The 21,878-nt window shown below is 45.4% G+C and overlaps 3 protein-coding genes across 8 annotated transcripts in view; 1 reads left to right on the forward strand and 2 right to left on the reverse strand.

Annotated features, from left to right (window-relative positions):
• Positions 1-62: 62 nt before the first annotated feature.
• ZSWIM7 (zinc finger SWIM-type containing 7) lies at positions 63-8,826 on the reverse strand. Its single transcript, XM_082068740.1, has 5 exons — positions 8,240-8,826; positions 6,326-6,347; positions 4,481-4,583; positions 1,194-1,298; positions 63-601 (listed from the first exon to the last, which is right to left on the reverse strand). The coding sequence occupies exons 1-5, from the start codon at positions 8,412-8,414 to the stop codon at positions 485-487; spliced, it is 522 nt and encodes a 173-aa protein (XP_081924866.1). The 5' UTR covers positions 8,415-8,826; the 3' UTR covers positions 63-484.
• A 50-nt stretch (positions 8,827-8,876) lies between these two features.
• On the forward strand, positions 8,877-13,638 carry TTC19 (tetratricopeptide repeat domain 19). 2 transcript variants are annotated; one of them, XM_082068738.1, is made up of 10 exons: positions 8,877-9,102; positions 9,179-9,252; positions 9,371-9,481; positions 9,565-9,603; positions 10,147-10,203; positions 10,451-10,512; positions 11,032-11,126; positions 11,325-11,479; positions 11,759-11,921; positions 12,385-13,638. In XM_082068738.1, the coding sequence occupies exons 1-10, from the start codon at positions 8,913-8,915 to the stop codon at positions 12,513-12,515; spliced, it is 1,077 nt and encodes a 358-aa protein (XP_081924864.1). In that variant the 5' UTR covers positions 8,877-8,912; the 3' UTR covers positions 12,516-13,638. The 2 variants fall into 2 exon arrangements, with proteins under 2 accessions (XP_081924864.1, XP_081924863.1); XM_082068737.1 differs by having other exon boundaries at positions 12,382-13,196.
• Positions 13,639-13,774: 136 nt separating this feature from the next.
• The window catches only part of NCOR1 (nuclear receptor corepressor 1), a 58,185-nt gene continuing 50,081 nt past the window's right edge, over positions 13,775-21,878 (reverse strand). For 2 of the 5 annotated variants that reach the window (XM_082068732.1, XM_082068736.1), the window contains 7 exons: positions 21,433-21,656; positions 20,880-21,017; positions 20,211-20,353; positions 18,941-18,994; positions 17,580-17,801; positions 16,854-17,036; positions 13,775-16,602 (listed from right to left, as the gene is read on the reverse strand). In XM_082068732.1, the coding sequence (XP_081924858.1) occupies positions 16,415-16,602; positions 16,854-17,036; positions 17,580-17,801; positions 18,941-18,994; positions 20,211-20,353; positions 20,880-21,017; positions 21,433-21,656 (1,152 nt within the window). In that variant the 3' untranslated portion in view covers positions 13,775-16,414. The remainder of the gene's footprint in view (positions 16,603-16,853; positions 17,037-17,579; positions 17,802-18,940; positions 18,995-20,210; positions 20,354-20,879; positions 21,018-21,432; positions 21,657-21,878) is intronic. The other 3 variants (XM_082068735.1, XM_082068733.1, XM_082068734.1) reach the window with 3 other exon arrangements.

The raw sequence follows: 21,878 nt of genomic DNA on the forward strand, positions 1-21,878 counted from the left end.
ACTCGAGGAGGAGCCCAGTCTCGGAGCAGGGGCTGGGGTTCACAGCGCTGGGAGGAGCTGGTTCGCAGCTCAGCGGCTGGCGGGTCTGCTGGGGACAGCCTTGCTTTGCCACCGGCGTGAGGGGCTCAGCTTCTCTGAAATGGGTCAATTTAAATGCACAGCAGCTGGGGTGATGCTTCCAAAGATCCTGTCTCACAGTAAGCACAGCAGAAGCACAGACCGCACAATACTACAAATCAGTTCAAACATCTTTAGCAGTCCCAAGATTAGCCTAAATAAATGAAACTGAAGTCAACACAGGCTTCTTAACATTTATTAATCAATCCATCAGTGCAAGGTTGCTAACTAATGTCATGCTTGGCAGCAGCAGACGAAGAAACCTACCAGCCATGATGAACATTTGACAGCCTTGTAGATATGAAAAATGCTGGTTACACAGTCAGAAGGGTACACAGAAAGCACATCCACATGTGATACAAACCCTTCATCCTTCATCCTCTTCCTCGGCCAGTAAGATGCTTGTGAGCTGCTCCTCAGAGACAGTTAGTTCCTGGCAGGCTCCCATGGCCTGGCTGAGGTAGACGGCAAGTATATGTTTGCACTGCAAATAATAGCGCAGCCAAGTTAACAGCAGGAGCAACGCAGGAATGCCACGCTCTACGTGGAGGCCACAAAAATGCATCCTGACCAGAACGGGTCTAATGAAGCGCCTATCTCTCCCAGGAACATGGTTCCCTCGTGGCACACCAAGTTGTGCCAGGTCAGTTCTGCCATCACATTAACGTAGTACAGGGATCTGACACACAGTGTTATTGGTTCCCCATAATTGCAGAAGGGTTAGCTACCCTGAGCCCTTTCTCACTGGCACCAGGTGAACTGCATCCCTTCATCAGCCCCATTAGCAGCAATAACCCTTTTCCCAAGAGACCAGGGATTATTAATCTCTGGAAAGTCAGAACATAAATGGGTAATTAAGAACAAAAGCCCTCCCTAACCCCTGTAAGGCCCAGCTCCACCCAAATACCTGACTCCCAGAGGCCAGACCAAGCAGTGGGTCAGGCACAGCCTCCATGGGCAACTCAACACTCAGGCATTTGCTCCCTCGGAAACCTCAGGCTGTTCAGGTTCAAGGAGCAGAGCACGACCTTCTCTTTTGTGCCCTGTCCGGCCCCAGATCAAGGCAGACAACTTACCAGAAGGCTCTCGCTCTTCTGCAATACAGTAAAACCAAAAGCAGGACACGTGCAGAAGTGGCAGGAACTGTAGCAGGTATAGAGTTTTCCTGAGCTCCCAAGAACCTGAAAGAAAGGCAGAGAGAGCATTCAGTCACTTCTAATTTCTCTCACTCAGCCTGTACCTGGCCTGACGTCCCCTCCACAGTCATGTCATGGAACAGGTGAGCAGGTGCTGCAACACAAGTGTCCCCAAACATCGCATCGACCCCGCTAAGCTTGAAGCTCCTCAGCCTTCTCACAGCATCACAGCCTGTGACTCTCTTGTCACAGAAAGCTCATTTGTGACTCCAGGGCCACCACGGACCTGGGGACTGAAGGACAGAAGCAGCAAGCACTCACAGTGCGGCCTTTCTAACCAGCTCCAGTGTCTGGAGGCTGCAAAGGCTCTTGCTGTTCTGCTCCCAAAACCAGCTGCAGCTAATGGAATCCATTTTCGTCTGAATAAACAAAGTTGAAATCTCCAGAGAAGAAGCCTCCCTGCTCCATCTCTGGTTTGGGAACAGCACTGCCTCCTTTTCCCACATGCTGTTTTGCATGGTTTGTGGCACACAGACACCTAAATCCAAGATAAACACAAAGAAGTGAAGAGACAGTGGAGCTCTGCAGAGTGCTTCTCCCCTCCAGGACACCCCTGGCACTCCTAAATCCCTCCCGAGGAACATTATCCCTCCCAGTCCAGAGCTACATTTGCAAGGGGAGCCTTCCCCTGTCCCCTGGAGCTCTCCCTGCACCCTGTGTCCAACGGGTAACGTCCACAAGTCTCAGCTCTCCCACAGAAGTGCCTGTGCCTCACAATCCCCCTTAACTCCCAGCAGATTCAGGACACAAGACTCACAATCCCATTTCAGAGTAAACCTTTCTTTTTTCAGCCTGGCCTTTACCCTGGGCCCTCCTTATACTCCAGGCTGTGTTTGTTTCACTTGTGATAAGTTTGTTTTTCTCTAGCCCCTTTGATTGTTTTTTCCAAGATCAAGTATCCCAATGGTGCCTTTCCGGGGGGAAGACACAGACACTGTTGGATTTGGGCTGAGTTCAGTGTTCCCCTGTCCCTGACCCAGATGGCATGAACGCAGCTTCTGCCTAATAAGGCAGAATCTAAAATCCAAAGACCAAGATAAAAAGGTGCCTCTGTTTCTGGCCACTGCAGCCAAGCCAGGCACTGAGAAGCTGGGAGATTTCCTTCCACCTCCCTCATCTGCCGGCGCTTGCTGGCTGCACAGCGAGGAAAAATCACCGTGGTGGTGGTGGTGGTGTCCCCGCCAGGAGCGCCAGCTCTGGCCCCACGGCAGCTACTGCTGCCACCAGCACACAGCCAGGCAGCCCCACAGTCTGTGCCAGGACATGACTCTCAAATCCCTTGTGGTGGGGCAGGCTGCCATACAGTTCTAGGAAACTAATTTTAACAAGACATAAGAAAGAAAAATCCAATAAAAGCGCAGGATGTGAGCAATGCAGGTGACATTGGCAGGAGGGCTAAAGGAATGCCTGTCCTCCTGCTTACTGGCTTCACCCCACATCTCACAGCATTGCTGCAGCTCAGGCATAGCTAATAGGTGCCCCAACTGCCACCTTCTCACCACTTTACACTTGTACCCAACCCAGCACAGCTCCACCATCAGCCAGTGTCCACCGCCTCTGCAGCAGGGAAGATCTATTTATCCCTGACTCAGAGTTACAAGGGCTGGCTTTAGTCTGCAGCAGGCAGGTATTATACAAGCTCTTCTGGGATGATTAACAACCCTGAGGTAACATCAGCCTTTGAATACCCCATGAGCGCTACTCCTCTGTTAAGTAGCAAGAGCATTAATGCCCAGGCATTAAAAGACAAATCACAGCCTTCACTTGACTGAGGGCTCCTTCTCCCATCTCAGTTCCTGAGGGCAAGAGCTGCCCATGCTACAGGCTGCAGTCCTCAGGCCTGTCTGAGCAGAGCCATTTTCCCCTGAAGCAGGACCTGGGATGTGCTGGGCGATACAGAATGCAAACAGCATTTTAGCCTGTGAAGTATCAATGTCCCAGATTTGGCTACGATGACCAAAAGAGATTTCACAATAGGACCAGCCTCATGGCCTCCATGACAACAGTACTCTAGACCCAGCTGCAAGTGAAAGCACCACCTCACATTCCAGCTCAACCACATCTGGGTGCAAACGGCAGGTGAGTGGGGTGACCATGCAGATGTTCCCCCGCTCCCCACTGCACTGGGCATGCTTCTGTGCTGAGGGAGAAGCGCGCACAGCTGGGATATGTGTCTACACCACACACACACACAAATGAAGAGCCAGTGACACCAGCCAACTACTCTGAAGTGCAGTGTCCCACTCAATGTTTCGGTTTCTACGGCCCCGGACTGTGTTCCTGTCGCTGCTCCAGCCAGCAGCCTCAGAGGAGGCTCTGCTCTTCGTTTCTGCATCTCAAACAGCTGTGTGGAGGAAGAATTTCGCAATGGGACCAGCCTCACACCCCCAGAGAAAATATCTCTCCAGATTCCTCTGTTAATGAACTCATCAGCAGGGCCTTAACCAGCAATCAAGCTCCACTAAAGCAGAATGCTGCTCAGAAGCACCCGCAGGCAGGGGCTGCGGGCTGCCTGTCGGCTGGGAGGACGCAGACACAGACCCTGGGTGATGCAGATCTCCAATCCTCGTGCTGTAAGAGGATTTAGATCTTTAGGGCTAATTGAGCTCTTCTCCCTAAAATGCTATTTTGTGAAGATGTTTCCGTGATTCACAGACTTGGCTACAGTGAACTAGAATGAAACCCACGGGCTTGGCCTGCATTGCTTCCTCCCAGGCAGCAAGGATCCTACCGCCAAGTAGAGGTCAAGAGTGCTCAGGACACTGAGGATTTAGAGTGCAACAGGGAAAGAAACGTGATGGCAGATAACGCTCCATTGCGTACACTTTGTCAGATGGAAGAACTGCCTTTGCCAGATAGGATGAAAGCAATAAAGCAACATTAGCAATCCCTGGAAAACTTCCTTCTGATCATGATACCCACAAACACGTAAGAAAACATCTCTGACTGGCTGAGAGCCATGAAGAAATCGGCGATGTACCATGCTGTTCTAATTCTACTCTGTGGCTACTGCTCTTCAGTATCACTTTAGGAGTTTGAAAAACACTGATATTCTCTCCATGTTTATCCAAGTGCCCTTCCATGATATGCAAGTCAGGAATATCTTGGCTCACACGTCAACTGGAAATCACCAGAAAGTAAGACTGAAGAGAGTTAAAAACACGTACCTGGTACACAGTCCTTCCGCTGGGCGACGTGACTCGAGTGACAGAACGCTGATCCACCAAATCCAAGGCTGGCACAGCAGATGAGCCAAATATGAACTTCAGCCTGAAAAAGAATGTGTCTCTAATTAGGTTACACCACAAAACGATACCACCTGGCTTAGCCTTAATCCATAGGATTTAGCCCTATGGAGTCCAGAAGGCCTGTAGCCAACGGTTCCTGTTGCCTCCCAAAATTCCCCCAGTTACAACCCCATTAATTACACCACCAAGCAATAAAGTGCATTTGTCCCTCTCAGCTTTGCTGGCTTTCAACAAGTGGCCACAATCCCGGCCCCGTCCCACTGAGACAACCCCAGGACTCGATCCTTAAGCACAGCCTCTACTCTGCCAACTATTGCAACCTGTTTTTTTATTTTCCTAGAAGAACTTCCAAATTTCCAAGATGCTCCCAAACAGTCTCACGCCTCCTTGCAAAATCACACTCAGATTTCATTACAAGGCATTTTAAAGATTTTTTCTTACACAGGACATTACATCTTAGGTGTTTCTTCTTCAGCACTATGAACCAAACACTACTGCACTGCTGATGCCGTGCAAGGGTATACGATAAGCTGTATGTTAAATGCGGACATCTGTACCTTTAACCTATTGTCCAGACAGCTCATAGTTATTCTGGACCTGCACATCCAGCTGCTCTGAACGTGTTCCAAAGAGCCCAGGGGCAACTCAGTTAACTTTACAGACCTTTTATCCACCGAGAAAGATCCGTGTAGCCCAGATTAGTTACAAGGGTAAAAAAGAACAAGCAAATCTGCAGTGATGAAAAGATAGTTGAAAACATGAGGAGAACAGGAGAAAGCAGAGGAAGCTTTCCAACTGCAGGGAGGACACAAAGAGCCGAGGCAGAGCGCTGGCGTCTCCGCAGCGCGGCTGACCCACGCGGCTGAGTCAAGCTCATCGATAACAAGCCAAGCAGACAGACTTATTCCAGGAAGACCAAAACTTCAGCTGCACAAACTCAGGGCAATAAGGATCAGCTTTATCTGAGGACCAAGAGGAGGTGGGTGGGGGAACACTCAACGTAACACATTCCTTAATGATGAGGTTTGGGACTATAAGGGGCCTGAGTTTAATGAGTTTCAGTAACTCTCTCAAATTTGGAGAATTCTTTTTTTTTTCATGTATATAATTTGATCAGTCAAACAGGAAATAAGTAATGGGAATACCCAAAGGAAATGCAAAGACTTCAGAGATTTGGAAGAGATTCAGAAATTGAATCAGAATATTTCTGAGCTGCTGGTCATGGAATTGATGGAAATCTGACTGCCAAGAGTTACCACCCAACCATTATTAAACTTAACAAGGGAATTTCTTTCCTCCTCCTTTTTTTCTTTATGACAAGAAGGAAACAAAAAGTTATGAGACTTGTCAAATATAATCCCACCCTTCAAAGGTCACTGTGGTCCCAGAAGAGGGAGCCAGCAAGCATGCCTTTCCCAAGTGTTATGTTAGAGAACTATAGACCAGAAGATACTAATGCCTGAAGGGTTGCTGGTCATCTCCTCTTCGGGCAGGAACACAAAGTTAAAGAAGAATCTGAAAAGCCTTTCTCACTGTGATGGTGCCTTTTCTCTATCTTTGACACCAATTAGTGAGGGCTGCAGAAGTTGTGAAACTCCCTTTGGGTCTTCACTTCTACTACCAGCAAAAACATGTAGCAACTGTGCATGAGAAACATCTGCTGGTCAAAGACAGGAAAAAAATAGCAGTAGTATGATGAGAGCAGATTATCAACTGTCATTTAGCGGGACACTTGGGACAATAACAGAAGCAGGTGACACTTACCCCAGCAGGAGCTCGTCAGGGACTGCAACAAAAAGAAAACGAAGCTGATTTTGCTGAACTTCCCCACTGTGAGAGACACCAACATCACAGGCAGGCCAGTGTCCCCCTAACACAGCCCCAGAGGCCACACAGGACAGTGCTCCAGCCACCAAAAAGCAACGAGGTGCAGCAAAATGATCTGCTATGGTAGTGCTGAGGCACTTACCAAGTACAGCAATTAAATATACACTCAGAACCACAGGGATTAATTTTTAAAAGAAATGTGGAAGCTGAACTATACTTACTTTTGTAATATCCTGCTTTTAAAAGCATGCAAGAAACAGCATGCGGCCTCAACGTTTTACTCTGCCACTTTAAGAAGTTGGTTAAAAATATATGTATTGGTTTCCCTGAAACTCTCTTGGCATGAGCTGAGAACTCTGGCATCAAAGCTTTAAAAATGTTGTTCTTTTCCCAGCATAGTCTTGCAGGGCGCCATTAGTTTATAGCTTTTAAAACAGCACACAGAAACACAATGTCTTCGCTTATTAGAATTTCTTGTTCAGATGGAAAATTACACTTAAGAAATTTAGTCTGTTTGTTGTAGCTAACAGCTTACGCTCTGATCATCCAGTCTGATCTTTGTTATCACCAGTGGGACACAGTGTACTACGTCTCTGTGTTCCACTGGAAGATCAAGACTTTTGACTTTAAAATCCTTTGTTCCAATAATTCCAAATTTTTTTCTGTCGCTGTTGGTTTGACTTTCCGACTTTATCATTACTTAATTATCTAAGGTGATTGATCAGTTTGTCTTTGCAGTTATGCCTCAGTGTCTGAGTGCTATTTTGGTACTTCAAGGAAAAGTATACTTTAAAAGGAATGTTGATATCCCCCCCCCCTTTTTTTTTCCTAGTTTACAACAGGATTTATAAAGCTCTTTTAAAAAGTCAAATATAGATTTTGGATCAACTCTAACCTGACAGAAGCCATACTCCAAGTGGGCCAAAAAAGCTGTCAAAGTTGTCACTCTGACAGTTTAGACATTAAGTCTCAGCTCATTTCCCACTCAAATGTAGTACCCAAACCTCTCTGTATGTTTATTTGGTTGGTTTTAGTGCAGTTAAAATATTCCTTAATTAGATTCTTTCCTTAGGAAGAACCATTCTGCGCTACGTATGAACTAAACACAAACAGTAATATTCTTTCAGCACAGATTACAGAACTACATTAGTAATCCAGAGTGCAATTCAGGTAATTGTTCTTTACTAGCTGCTAGAATTGGCAAAGATTTAACCGCTGGCTTATGCTTGCTTCATTCAACCAACAGGGAAGTTGTTCTTAGCCCTGGAATCATCAACACACCCCCCTCTGCCGGACAGTGATGAAATGCAGTAATTTTTTATGAAGATTCCCCTTTCAACTCTAGTTTTGTGATTAGTGAGTGTATAAAACCAGCCCAACAAAACACCGACTTACAAGGATACAAATTATCATCCCTCAAGCGCAATCACCTACGCTAGAAGCTCTAAGCAAGCAGCACTGCCCTAGGTCCCATGTTCAAAAAAGTCTCCAACATGGTCTGATTTTCGGAAGGTCCTGACTTTCAGAAGGGGGTTGCTCCTCATTACCTGTGCTTCAAACCCCTTTCTGTCCAGACAACTTGTATTAACTACAGCAATTAAATACACGCAGAGCCACTGGGATTAATTTTAAAAAGAAACGTGGAAGCCCAAATACACTTTTGTAATATTCTACTTTTAAAAGCATGCAAGAAAAGACACGTGGCCTCCACATCTTACTCTGCCAGTCCCGAAAGCGAAGGACAGTCGGCAGAAACGCAAACAAGAGGCCAACGCTCCTCACTGCTCCCTAAAGGTGTGACAGCGCGCAGCCCCCAGCCTGCTGGGACCCTTCTGTTTTTACTTTACCTACCGTGTGAGGTCTCTTGAAAAGCCTTTTTGATCTCTCTCAAAAGCTCTTCTGCCGCTGCTGACAAGGTACTATCCATCTCATTGGCATTGGCCGTGACTGGAAGCCAGACAGACAAGGACAGGAGACGCTGGGAATGACTCGGGTCAGCGCAGGTGCTATAAACAGGACTGTTCATCTGGGCAGTGCTCTCATCTCAGCGCTGCACCGGGGCCAAGGAAAGGGCATCCTCAGCACCTTTTGAGCTGTGTTTCTTACACTTCTCGGAACAAAGGGTTTCTCAAAAGCGCGCAGGTGTCTCGCAGTATAACCGGATCCCGTGGAAGGCGAGGGGGCGACACAGCCGGCAACAGGATGATGCTCCGGCCTGGAGCCTCCCGGCGCTGGCCCAAGGCCGTTCCCGGCAGAGGAGGCCGCACAGCGGGGTCTCTCAGGGAACGGCCGGCAGCTGCGAGGCCCCGGCGGCGGGAGTGGGGGCGGCTGCTCCTCGCTGCGGCCCCCGGGGGCTCCTCAGCCCGGCGGAGCCGCGTTCGGGCTGCTCAGAGCCGCCGGGCCGGGCCTACCTGCGGCCGCGCCGCCATGAGGGCGCGTCTCCATGGCAACAAGCGCCCTTTGCCCCGGTGACGCAATCACGCATCACGTGGCGAGGGCGAGCTCTTAAAGGGCCCACGCGGGGATGATGCTGGCGGCGGGGTTACCGAGGCTGCTGTGCCGCTTGGCCGCCCGGCGCTGCCCCGCGGGGCTCCGGCCGCTCCGCAGCGCCCGGCGCGGCGGGGCCCGCGGGGAGGAGGATGGCGGCGGCAGGACGGGGTTCGCGCGGCGGCGGTGGGCCCGGCCGGCCGGGGGTGCCCTGGGCTTCCTGGGAGGTGAGGCGGGCGGCGGGGCCGGTGCGGGGCAGCGCGGTGCGGGGCAGGGCGGTGCGGGGTCACCCTCGCCCCGCAGCCCTCTCGCTCTTCCCCAGGAACGCCGAGGAGGACGACGAGGACGCCATCATCCTCCTGCTGAAGAAAGCCAAGGTCAGGCTGCAGGGCGGTGGTAGCTCAGTGGGGCGGGAGCCCGTCACGCCTGGGCCCGGGGGGTGCCCGGTTCCTGGGGGTCCCTGACCGGCCGCTCGGCTCTTCCTGCTCTCTGCAGCTCAGCGTCATGAAGGGGGAGCTGGGAGAGGCCGATCGGATTCTGCACCAAGCCCTGCGGCTGTCGCACCAGGCGGACAACAGGGACGCCATCGTGTACACCTACAGCATGGTGAGTGAGCTCCGCGCCGGCTGGGGCTGCAGGGAACAGGAGAAGCGGTTGTGCGGAGCTTCGGCACTGTCTGTCTCTTCCAGATGGCAAACGTGGCCTTCATGCAGGGACAGCTGGACAATGTGAGTAACTCTGCTTTGGTTTGTTTTTTTTCCCTTTGAATGTGAAGATGCTGACAAGTTCTCGAAGGTGCAGCGTGCTGTGACGATCTGCACGCTGAGGGTTGCGAGGCGAGAGATGCCCCAGTGTAATGCAGAAATCTGCTTGGGGACCGCAGTGCCGTGAGCATGGGCTGCTAAGATGCTTTCACAGTTTGAGCTCCATAATGGTGTGAAAGGGAAGGATTTCTTATTACTTTTAGATGCCACAGTCAAGCACTTAAGTGACTGTCCCAAGGAGAGTCCAGGGAAGCCCTGAATCCACACAGATGTGGCAAACTCATAGCTGGCGGAGCAGTCCCGCAGCAGAAACTGAAGGGACTCTTGTCGTTGGCAGTGCTGTTGGGCTCTGGTTACTCTTTCACTTCTAACTGGTCTTGACATACAATGTAAATGTCACAAATTGTGAGGCAGGTTTCTCCCAGTAACCTGCATCCACACAGGGTACAGATATTTTCTTCTAACTTGCATTTTTCCTCAGTGTTGTCTTCAAAATTCTCATTTCAGGCAGAAAAGCTCTACAAAGCAAGTATGAGCTATTTGCTTGCAGGGGACACAAAGGAGGTATGTTCTGATAAAGCCTTTCAGGGAGAAGCATTAACAATTCTTTGTGCTGTAATACCTCCTGCTGGAAGCTGGCTATACCAGCTCTGAGCTTGCCAGCTTCTCACAAAATTCCTCTAAGGGGATGGCAGCTCTGGAGACAACAGGATGGGCATTTTTAGGGTCTTAAAGTGTTCTCTGGCAAAGTAATGTTTCTACTGGGGAGATGCAAGAAGAATAACAGTTGCATTGTGTGTCCTCCTGGCAGGATGACAATGCAATCCTTGAGATGTCCCTCAAGCTGGCCAGTATCTATGCTTCTCAGAAACAGTGAGTTCTCTGTTAAAGGCATCTTTTGCTTTCATCTCAGTGTGGCAGTGGTGGCCAAGCAGAGGCTCTTTCAAGTGCCGGAGGAAGCTTTGATATGACAAGATACCATCAACATAAAGTTCCCACAGGCATGATATTTGCCCGCTGTCACGTAGCACAGTGACTGCTGATAGACTTGCCCAGCTTAGGGTAGAAGGAGCCATAGAGGACAGAGCTCTTTAGTCTTAAATCCACCTCTCACAACAGACAAAGCTTTTGAAGCAGTCGGTGGCTGGTAACTTGCAACTTTGTCTTTCAGTGAAGCATCTGTATGGGTTGTCTTGGCTGGTCTTGTTTGGGGGAGAGGAGGGGCCCTCTCCACCTCTTGGATCCCTTTGCCCATGGGTCAAGAGGAGGGTCCAGGCCATGATCAAGAAGAGAGCACTGAGGGCAAGAAGGGTCTGGTGAAGGGGAAAAGTCAAGGGATTGAAGGTGATGGATGGAAAGAGCTTTGCTTTGCTCAGTTGTTGCACTTTGCAGGCACGAATTAGCTGTGGCTGGCTACCAGTTCTGCATCCTGACTTTAGAGGAGAAGATCTCCAAGCAAAAGGACTTGCCTGAGGATGTCCTACCAGGTGGGACTGCCTTGTCTGCCAAAGGCTTCTCTTATTATATTTTCCTCATTTCCCTGTCCTTGATGTTGCTTTCCATACTGCCTAAGCACCATCTTTATGTCAATTCGTTGTCTTCACACTGCATGAGTTTCTCACACAGGATGGAGACTCATGCTTCATCTTGCAGAAGGGATCACTTCCACTCCTCTCTATTTGCAGCTGAAGAAAAGGCCAACACCCGTCTCTTGCTTGGGATGAGCCTAGACTCCTACGCTCGCTATCTCCTAAACATTAAACAGCTCCCAGCGGCCCAGCAAATGTATGAGAAGGCTCTGCAGATCTCCAATGATGTTCAGGGAGAGACTCATCCACAGGTGACATGTACAATCCCAGGGAATAAGGCAGCCTTAAAAGCAGCTTTGCTGACATCAAAACCATCAAAAATACACAGCACTAAATCAGGTTCTGTTTTCCTGCCAGGAAGAACAAGCATGCAACATACTGATATATAAATATAAGACACTTTATTACTGAAAGCTTCTCTAGGAAATGCTGCTTTTGCTAGTGTGACAGGGGGATGAATGTGGTGCTCCTGCTGCCCCAGCCTTCCACAAAAGTCTTGCTCTGAGGCTTCCTTTTCTGTCCTGGTGCAGACTGTGGTCCTGATGAATGATTTAGCAACTGTGCTGGATGCTCAGGGACACTATGATGAGGCTTACTCCTATGTGAAGAGGGCAGCTGAGCTGGCCAAGGAAACTGAACACCCCGAGGAGCACATGGTGCTCAATAACCTGGCAGCAATTCTGATGCACAAAGGTAGGTAAATAAACGTCTGGCCTACATCATTGTTCTTGTACCCATAATGTAGGACTGAACTATAGCATTATTTTTATGTTACTATTTGTAGTTCATGCAGTAGGTCTGCTGACTTGGTGTAGGCAACCTGTGTTGTGTTCAAGTTGAATTTAGCTGCTGAAGGGTCCTGTCCAAGACAAATGCAGCACTGCTGCATCTGACTCAAAAGGTCACCAGCAAATCGTTTCCCTTGTATAGTAACTGGTTCCAAGAGGACAGAAGACATGCTTGAGACTTATTTCAATGATCTCTTAATGCTGAGGCAGCACCTTGTCCTGTAATTATTGCTGCTGTCTAGCTCCTTTAGTTGGCACCTTATGCTGGATGTTTTCTGAAGCTCCCTGCTTCTTGAATGTTCCAAGTAGCTCTCTGCCTGTCCTTTGCCTGTGGGCAGTGATACTACTTTTTCCTCTTGCTACAGAAGACTTTCTGCAAGCAAAGCAAGTGTACAAAGAAGCTCTCAAGCAGGCACAACAGAAGGGAGATGTTGCTTCTGTCCAGCATATCCAGGAAGAACTAGCAGAGCTGGCCAAGAGGAGAAAGGGCTCCAAATAAGTTTGGCCACGGAGTCCAGCCTTGAGGTGGCTGACAGCAGCGAGTCAAGTACAAGCAGCCAGGTGGGTGCAGTTCTCCAGCAGAACAATGAGGACTTTAAGGACTGCTTAGCAAGGGGGCTGCTATTGCCCAACAACTTAGCCCAAAATAAAGTTGTGAAATCTTAACTGTAAATTTGTGGTGTAGTTTATGGTTAGAGTGACCTACTGTGCTAGTGATTTAACTTTGTCTCAACTGCCAGCAAAGTGCAGCTCTAGCCTGGTGTTAATACTTGAAGTAGTAGTCACAGAAATACTCCAAGATTGCTATAGTAAAGCTAAGTCCTGAAAAAGAGAATGGGCAGGAATTGTCTCACTTGTTACACATTGGCTGGCACAACAGGGTGTACTTTTGTCAGTGCTCCGGTTCAACTGAATTCACTTCAACAGAGCATTTCCCAGGCTACATACATACTGTGACAGAGCTGCAGCTCCATGTCTTTTTCAAACAGGTTGCTTGAAGATCAAGAGTGTTTTGCCAGAGCATTTAGCATCCAAAAACTGAACATGCCCTCTCAGAGGAGGTGTGAGACTGTTACACTCAGCCTCCTTACCCCAGTCCATGGCCCAACGAGGGCCAGAGCTGTTGTCCTTTTCTTGGAGGTCAGTGCTACAATGCTCAGGCTTTCTGTTGGAAAAGATGGTTACGTACAAACCATCACATGCCTTCATGTGAATTTAGTGCAAACAGCCTGCTTCTACCACAGAATCTGTCAGTTCTGCCCCGCAGGGAAGCCTTATGTTAAAGATGGAGGATTAAACCAGAAGCTATGAAATCCATATTAAATTTGTAGTTCTGTTACTAACAAAGCATTATTTTAACCTCTCATTCATAAGAACTTCAGCTATTTGGCGTAATCCTTAATGTTAATTGCATCACTATTAGTTTACTTACAGCAGCGTTAGTGGCTTCAGCTCTGCTTAACTTTTTAAGAGGAGGCACGCAGGTTTCCTAGAGTAGATGTTCATTGAAGCTGGGAAAATTCTGTCACATATACAGCTTCGTTCTCAGAAAGCTAGGAAGTAAAAACATGGCTGTTACAGGCACGCTTGTACTAATAGAAATGCTCTAACACATTAAAGCCGATCTCTAAATTGCCGGTTTCTGGTTTTGAAGTGTTAACTGGGAACCCTGCAGCACCCCCTCAGGGAAGTGTTTTGCCTGTTCCGGTGAACATAGTTTGATGCTGCAAAACAAGAGGGAGACACAGGAAAAGCAAATGGAGAACTGATCCCCTTTATTGATTGGTCTGAATCCAGAAGTCACTGTCTACTGAAGACATTGTGTAGAAAAAAAAAAAAAAGCTGAGTTTGATGATGCATGGGATTTTCAAGTCTTAAATGATCTCATATCAGAATCACGAAACATATCAAAGATGAAAGCATTGTGAAAGCGCTGATCAGAAATCAGTTAAAAATTTGTAGTAAACTACACTTTGTAAACATGATTTACAAACACCTTCCTGTTTGAAACAGGGCAGATGTAATTCCATACTTGAAGATGACTGGAATTGTGGTAAACCCTAACTTAGGCTCTGGAGAGGATTTTTTTTTTTTACACTGGAGAAGTTAGAACTGATAACAAACAAAAAAGCAGCAACATTTTATGTGCAAATGGCACTCAAGCTGTATCTGAGGAGCAGGCGACTACCCTACTTTGGCTGTTGCTGCTGCAGCAGCACCCACATGAAGCTTTGCAAGGAACATGCTCTACCGATGGCACAGTTAGCAAAGACGTTTGTCTCTACATGCCTCTTGCACACTGTGTTTGTTACACTAAGAAAGAGAACAAGTGAGTTTTAGAATGAAACTTAACTCTCCACTCCAAATTTAAATCTCCAGAAAGGGCAGATCAACTTGTTTTCCAGTATATGTTGCTGTGGGAACAAAAAAAGTTAAGAGCACAAGTCTATGGAGAGGATGAAAAATTCATTACTTCAGGCCAGAAGGGTAAAGGACAGAAGGGTGAGAAAAATCTTTCTTAGAGAAAGACTGCAAGGAGATTTAAGACTGCCAACCCATCTATTCCGATGCAGTGTTTAAAAAGAGTAGCAAAATAATTCTGTATTTGCAATGCAGTGTCAAGTTTCCACATGAGTTCCTTTGGATTTTCTTTCCCACACTTGGGGCAAAAAGGCTTCTCTAAAGTACCCAAAGTAAATTTGCTATCGATAAATGGTTCTGTACTTCTGTCTGTAACTGGACCATTACAGTGCCTCTATAAGATGTAGCGCTTACACAGCTTAAGGTTACACAGCTCTATGATACCTTCTGTACAATGTACTGCAAATACAGTGTTAAATTAATATTTTGTCTGGAAAACAACTCTGTTCATCAATGAGATGCAAAAGCAGTTTGGAATCTGACAGACCACGTCCCCCCGCTCAGTGCTATCTGTAAATCAGTCCTTCTACCCCAGAAGATTTAAATTCACTTCCTGAGGTCAGTGCAGCAAAAAATAAGATGCTCTTGAAGACGGATGTCAGGACACCCTGCGATATAACTAACCAGATGTATGTATACGCGAGCTACAGGCATATCATAGCAGGCATTGATAGATGAATGATTAAGGAGACTTTCCTAGTACCATATACAATTTAAAAATAAAAATAAAAAATCACCCTAACAAGTATTGCACACTGTAGGAGTCAAGCCAAGCATTTGTAAGGACTTCCACCAAAAGCTTGCTTAGAGGGCTTGGGATCGGGATGGGGACGCAGACTTTAAAATAATTATTACATCAAGATTTTAAAATCAGACTGGAGGAAGGTAATAAAATCACAGTACCTATTGCAAACTGGTTGTAACAGAAGCCAAGTAGTTGACTCGTGTGTTGCTCAATTATTCTATAAAAGCATTTTGTTTTATTTAAACTTGGGATGTCGAGGTTTTTTCTTCTTCGAGGATTTATCAACCCACCCAGAGCCTCTGTTCAGATAAGCCATTTGCTGTGGTTAAATATGACAGTAAAATTTAGTAGCCTGTTTTGACTGCATACAATGCAGAAACAGAAAACACTAAGATAGGCTTTTGGGGCACAATTAAAATTCCCAGTGTGCACAACAGTGAGGTATGCCTCCAGAAGCTGTTCTTTTTTTTATCCTTTTAAAAATGAACCATAACATACCCATGCAAGAATATTTCTGCAGTGTTGCTAAATAAAACCAACTGCACCAAAAATTTACAATGTGGCAGAATTTAAAATTCAAAGAAATATATCATCTTATTCCAGCGAACTGGACTATGTTAATGTACAGAATTCATTAAGGGGTCAGTTTTAAAAATCAACATTTTCACAAGAGCTTGAACACCACTGAGAAAGTGTGTCTAGGGGAAAAAATGTATATATAAAAGCACAATGCCTGCAAGAAGTGGCAGGGCATTAAATGGGCAAGGATGCTAGGGTTCTGTTAGGCTAGGCCGGGAGGCTAGGGTTATGAAGAGTACTCTACGCTGGAGAAAATGCTTAAAAAAAGTTACAAAATGACCCCCAAAGTTTAGGCAATGATTTGAACATAAGTACACCAGATACTATAGCAAGGGAAAAAACACTGCAAAAAGTACTCTCTATTTACAGAAGAATGATTTAAAGACATTATGGTTTTCTTTACAAATAGATGTAGAACAGGAATAGTCCACATTTTTAAAAACTCTTTACATATTTATCTTTAGTAAGTCAACCTTCTTGATCACAATCCTCCAACACACGGCCTGTGCAGAAGGCATTTAACGGACTCTCCATCAATTCTTCACTGTGTGGCCCTCGCTCTCTTGGAAAGTCTCTATGGGCACAAGTCAAAAATAGATTTTTTTTATTTTTTGACCCGCAAATTAAAAAAAAAAATAATAATTCTGCATAGTTCAGTCGTCACTGTCAGACAGAGTCTCGTATTGTGCTGAAAGCAGTGGCGCGGGCTCTCGCTCCCAGATCCTGTTCTGTTGGTGAGTGGTTGCTTGGCTCATGGACGGTGGGGCGCACGCAATGGATGTTGGCGGCGTACTGCTCAGCATCCTCATGGTCAGCGGGTTGTAGGGAAACTGGGTCGAACCTGAATCAAAGAGAGTTTCTCCAAGTCAAAAACAGGAGCTGGTCTAAGAAACCTGTATCTGAAAGACAGTCTGGTTTTGGTTGTGACAACCAGCAGAAAATCTGTTTCAGAAAATCCTCATATACTGTAACCTAGACCTATAGGTGCTTTGATCTTTTGACCAATATAGCAGTGATACAATATGTCTACATCTGACCTTTCCAAAAATATCACATCTGATTCATTAAGTTTGAAAGAAACACATTTCTCACCTGTCGATGAGGGCCGGTCTTCCCAGGCCCACACCGGAGTCTGTCTGTGGTAGTCCCCTTCTGAATGCACGGATGAGACAGACGAAGGTCTTTCGGTTCCCAAATATCCCTGTCCAGGAATCGGAGACTTCGACTTCCTACTGTTTGACTTGCCGATGAGCTTCTGCTTGCTCACTCCCCCTCCTGGAAACATAAGGGACAGAATTTTAGAAAAACGTTACACTGCATTTTAGCTTCTCTCTGTTTCTCTAAATTATCACGTGAGAGCAAACAGAAGTTTCACACTGGTGCCTTAGGGTACGCTGAGTTACGACAATCAGTGGCCGTTTAGACTGGTCTTCTAACACCCTATTGCTAGGAAATCCCTATTCTTTCACAATGGAGTTGTGCTTCCATGTTCAGGAGGGGAGATGTTCTCAGTTCAAGCTAGTTCCCACTGTCATGTGTATTTTACAGGTGGCGTACTACACACGCATTGTCATCACACCACTGAGAAGCTCCAGGTGTCTCATACACCCCGTTATCTCTTCCCCTTTCACCAGTGTTGTCATTCTCTGAGAAATACTGGCTAATGCTCCTGAAGTCACCACCACCATTTTGGAAGCCAGGACCACAAGAGGGAATGGAAACATTATCTCTATGGCTTCCAGAGGAAAGACAGTGATTCTCAGTGACACCAAATGTATCCAAACCCTTAATTTATATTTAGCAGCTGCAATACGTCACCTGAATTTGGTGATGGATTGGCCTCTTCCCTACGCGTCTCACTGCTCGCTGATACTGCGGCACTGGAACTGCCAGGTGCGACTGCGATGGCTTGTGGCATCACAACTCCATGTTCCTCACTCTTGTCATCAAAGTTTCCCATCAATGCTTTCCTAATAATGTCTTCCAGACCCAGATTGCTGGCAGGATCTGCAAAGGAAGGACCCCTAGAACTGACTGCACCTGGGAGATAAAAGAAAACATACAGGGAAAGGTGGAAGGGGAGGCAAAAAACATCTCAGAGAAATTACACAGGGATATGGGAAAAGATTTTTAGAGAGGCAGAAAGGTGGGAAAAAAAGAAAAACAAAAAGAGAGATGAGATCTTTCAAAACGCAAAGCTACATGCTCCAAAGCAGCTCACAACGACTGGAGTTAGACATGCCGGCAAACACTGCAGAGCTACGCCAGGAGCGCCACTACGCCAGATTGATCGCAAGAGGGGAAATGCTGCTTTCTTTTTGGTGGTTGTTTTTAAATAGCAAAGGAAGCTGAGCATGCTGATTGTGATAGCCTATTAAGTAAAATCTGCAGTTATTATTCAGTTGTAAGAGACCAGAAGAATCCTTCTCTCATTAATGATCCATACTCATTTGTCTTGCCAAATGTGATACCTGGCAAATATTCATTGCAAAAGCTTCTCTTTCATCTAAATTAACGGAGATAGGGACTTTCTCCATTTAGAAGACAGCAGCACTGTTCCAGAGGGGACAGTGACTGGCCAAATTGTGTCAGGTCAATCATGGTACAACTCAAGATTCAGATTTGGCAGTTCTTATCTCTCACATTTCAGTTCAATTCTCTGTCAGTTCTTATCTGTCACATTTCAGTTCAATTCTCTTGTCTCAGTCGCTTCTTAAACACAGTTAAATTGTGGCTTATGTTTAATTTCCCCGTCTCACAAAAGCCAGGGGGTTATTCTTTATCATAGAAAAAAACCCCTATCACTATTTTAAACACACCAGTTTATAAAGTAAGCTACATTTGATGAACTAAGCTCCAGTTTTGTTGAACTACACGGTATTTAAATTTATATTAAGTGAGATGCTAACCAGTTTCATGACTTCTACATCTGTGTAGGATTTGCAGAGCACACAGAAACAAAATGTTCTTGCCTATGTTCCCATTTAAAATATTTTCTGAAACTTCCTTTGGTCATTTTGCTTTTCCTTTGGTCATTTTTGCTTCACAAGAAACACATTTTTAAAATTTTCATTATCTTCCTTGTTTACAGGACTCCTCAAAGCATATAATAAATGGAAGATATTACATTAGTTTATTTTTTCTGAAATATATGTTGTTTCTTCTACTGAAAATCTTACCTGAGGTAGTGACTGCTGGCAAATTGAATATTTCAGTCCCTGGCTGAGCAGTTGCTGCAATTAAAGCACAACATTTCATTCCATTTTCCAGCATCGATGATCACTACAAGTGATCGCTACTAGTCCTAATGTGCAAGGTATAATTACTTTGAACTATTGTCAATATTCTGTTCTTTCATTCTCAGTCTTCTAAGATGACCGTGTGTCTATGTCTTCTCAGGCAAATGATCTATACCAGGGTAAAAGTATCTTATGTGGTGGCGTCTGGCCTTCTTTTCAAGACGTTACTTCAGGAAGCAGACTGACTTTTTGAAGTTTCACAGTCTATGTACTTTCAAATGCAAAGCTGCATTTGATTTGCTAAATACATATTTCAACATGAACCTTACAGGCTGAGTATTTGTATGTATTACAAAAATGAAAGACAACAACTTTGAATGGCTGAACACCCCTTCGCCAACATTACTTATGTCCAATTTGAGAACAAAGATTTTTAACCAGAAGACTGAATAAATGTATAGATGTATAAATGTATAGATTATGTATACACTGTATAAAGGAAAAGATTATGGGCAGTAATGGAAAGTGTGTTGGTATGCCAAGCATGCACGTGAAATTTTCAAAGGAGCAAAATCTATCGTGCGCACAATGGGAAACCAATAAGAGAATATTGCAGCCCTTACTGACACAGCCCTGTTTCCTAGAGATTAATTTATTGCTCGAGGCAAGAGCATCCACTTTCAAATCAACACTTCCTATTAGGTACTGAGGTCACAAACAGCTAAACTTTTACTACTGATAAGTTTGATACAAAGTTCCATTAAGGTTTCTAAGAGAAAAATAAAGAATATACTTCAAGTATCATATTCCGCTATGTCACTGTCCATTACTGAAACTGTATTAAAATGTCTTTTTAACAGCCATAATAATAAGGGCCAAGAACACACAAAACATTCAGTTTTCAAGACAGCTTTTAGCAACTCATTAATTATGCTCTTTTCTCTAGTTTTCAGAAACGATTTCCATCTAAAATTAAAGGTTAAAAAGCTTAAATGTGACAGTTCTACATACACTGGTATTAAAAAAAAAGGGAAAAAAGCCAACAATTTTTCAGTTCTTTGGTCATAAATCATTACATGTGTGTTTTATATTCATAGATTTACATTAATTCATATGTTATTTGTAACATATTTAGGTTAGGACATCTGTGGATAGCAGTGATGTAAAGCTGAAGCTGGAAAAATTCAGTGAAAAGGCAAGTCCTCCATACCCATGTCAGAGTCACTTCCACCAGATGAGTTCAGCTTTCGAAATATCTCCTGTTTCTTGGATTTTACCATGGGTGAAGTGTTCTCAAGTTTGGTGAAGAATGAAGGCAGGTAGCTTATACTGCCCGGAGAGCGGGAGTCAGTCCTGCCAAGACCAACATGTGTCAGAGAACATTCTTCCAAGAGGTACATTTATATCTTTCCAAAAGCAGTCAGGCAGAAACCACCAACATTCACGTGCTTTAAGACTCTTTCCTCAGCCTGTTTTCTGGGGATTAGACAAGTCTAATGACCCTCCAAGAACAACCACTTTATTCCGATTCTACAGCTCACAGAAAAGGTGACCGTGTCATTGTGCTGGAGCGTGACACAGAGATGCTGCTCCTACAAATTATCTCAGGGCTGCCTACTTCTGCCTTACGACCTGCATATGCACTGCAAGTGTTTAAGCCGGAAGCCCAAATACTCATCCTAGCTGCTCCTCTTTACAATCTTCTCACTCTTGTCCCCAGCACGTCTCAAGTATCAAAGTTTGAATGCTAGTGCAAAACAGTGATTAACAACTTGCCTGTGGCACCAGAGGGAGATCGCTTAAACTGCTCTTTAATAAACACACCATTTGCAACACAAAAAATCAGATTGACAGTTTTTAAATTCAGTTTTACACGTACCTCTGTTCAGTAGGCTCAGTTCTTTGGGAAAGCAAAAGAACATTTTCCTGTTTCTCATGTACAACTGGGACCTGAGGTGGCGAGATTGGCTCATAGGGCTCTGAAGAGATATGACTCCTCTCTGGAGATTTTCCAGGTCTACATCCATAATTCAGAGACAGATAAGTACTCTTAATGCATGTAAAGCAGTAGTAGTTAACACATGTAATTGCATTCCTGTTGTTGCATAACTACTTATGTCTAGTTATGTGTGACACGCTTTAGTACGCTTGGGGATCTCAAAAAGATGACTCTGAATTGTCCATAATGACTCTGATAAGTTCTAAGTAATTACACATCTTAATCCCTCTAAGGGCTGAAAATTAGGCATAAGAAGTGAAGGGAAAACAGTTGCAAGCTGTGTTATGGAGCCAAGCAATTGTCAAAAACAGTGCAAAAAAAGACCAAAAGATACCTCTGCTTCTGCTCTACATCAAGATTACTGTGCTATTTTAAAATAAATATCATATTTGGGCATTATTTAAATTTGCAGTTAAACTGATACATGGATTACCTTCCCCTGGACTTGTCAGACAGATTTTCAGGTGACACTCTAGCACCTGGCCGCTGGTGGTGGACAGACTGCGACTGTGACTCAGGGCTGTAGCGACTCGATGTCTTTGCTCGGGTAGAAACAGGCGCTGGAGCAGGGGTGGAATTCTGGAATGTAGTGGTGGGAGGCTGCAAAGAGGGCTGAGAAACTGCTTGGTTTCTAGCAAAGTCTTGTGTAATAATTTGCTGATTGTGGCCAAAAAAATAGAAAAGAGATCTTGGTCAGACACTGGCCAGAGTGTACATATTCATGAACTAGATGAATATGAGACCGATTGCAACAAATGAGATACGTTCAGGCACGTTATCGTATATATTGTATAATCCTCAAGTAACACTAATAATTACAAAATAAGTATTTTCCTCATTAAAATATACCATTTCACATCTGAAAGAAAGCATGCAAAT

This window comes from Streptopelia decaocto (assembly GCF_964273445.1).
Source record: "Streptopelia decaocto genome assembly, chromosome: 18".
NCBI classification, from domain to species: domain Eukaryota; kingdom Metazoa; phylum Chordata; class Aves; order Columbiformes; family Columbidae; genus Streptopelia; species Streptopelia decaocto.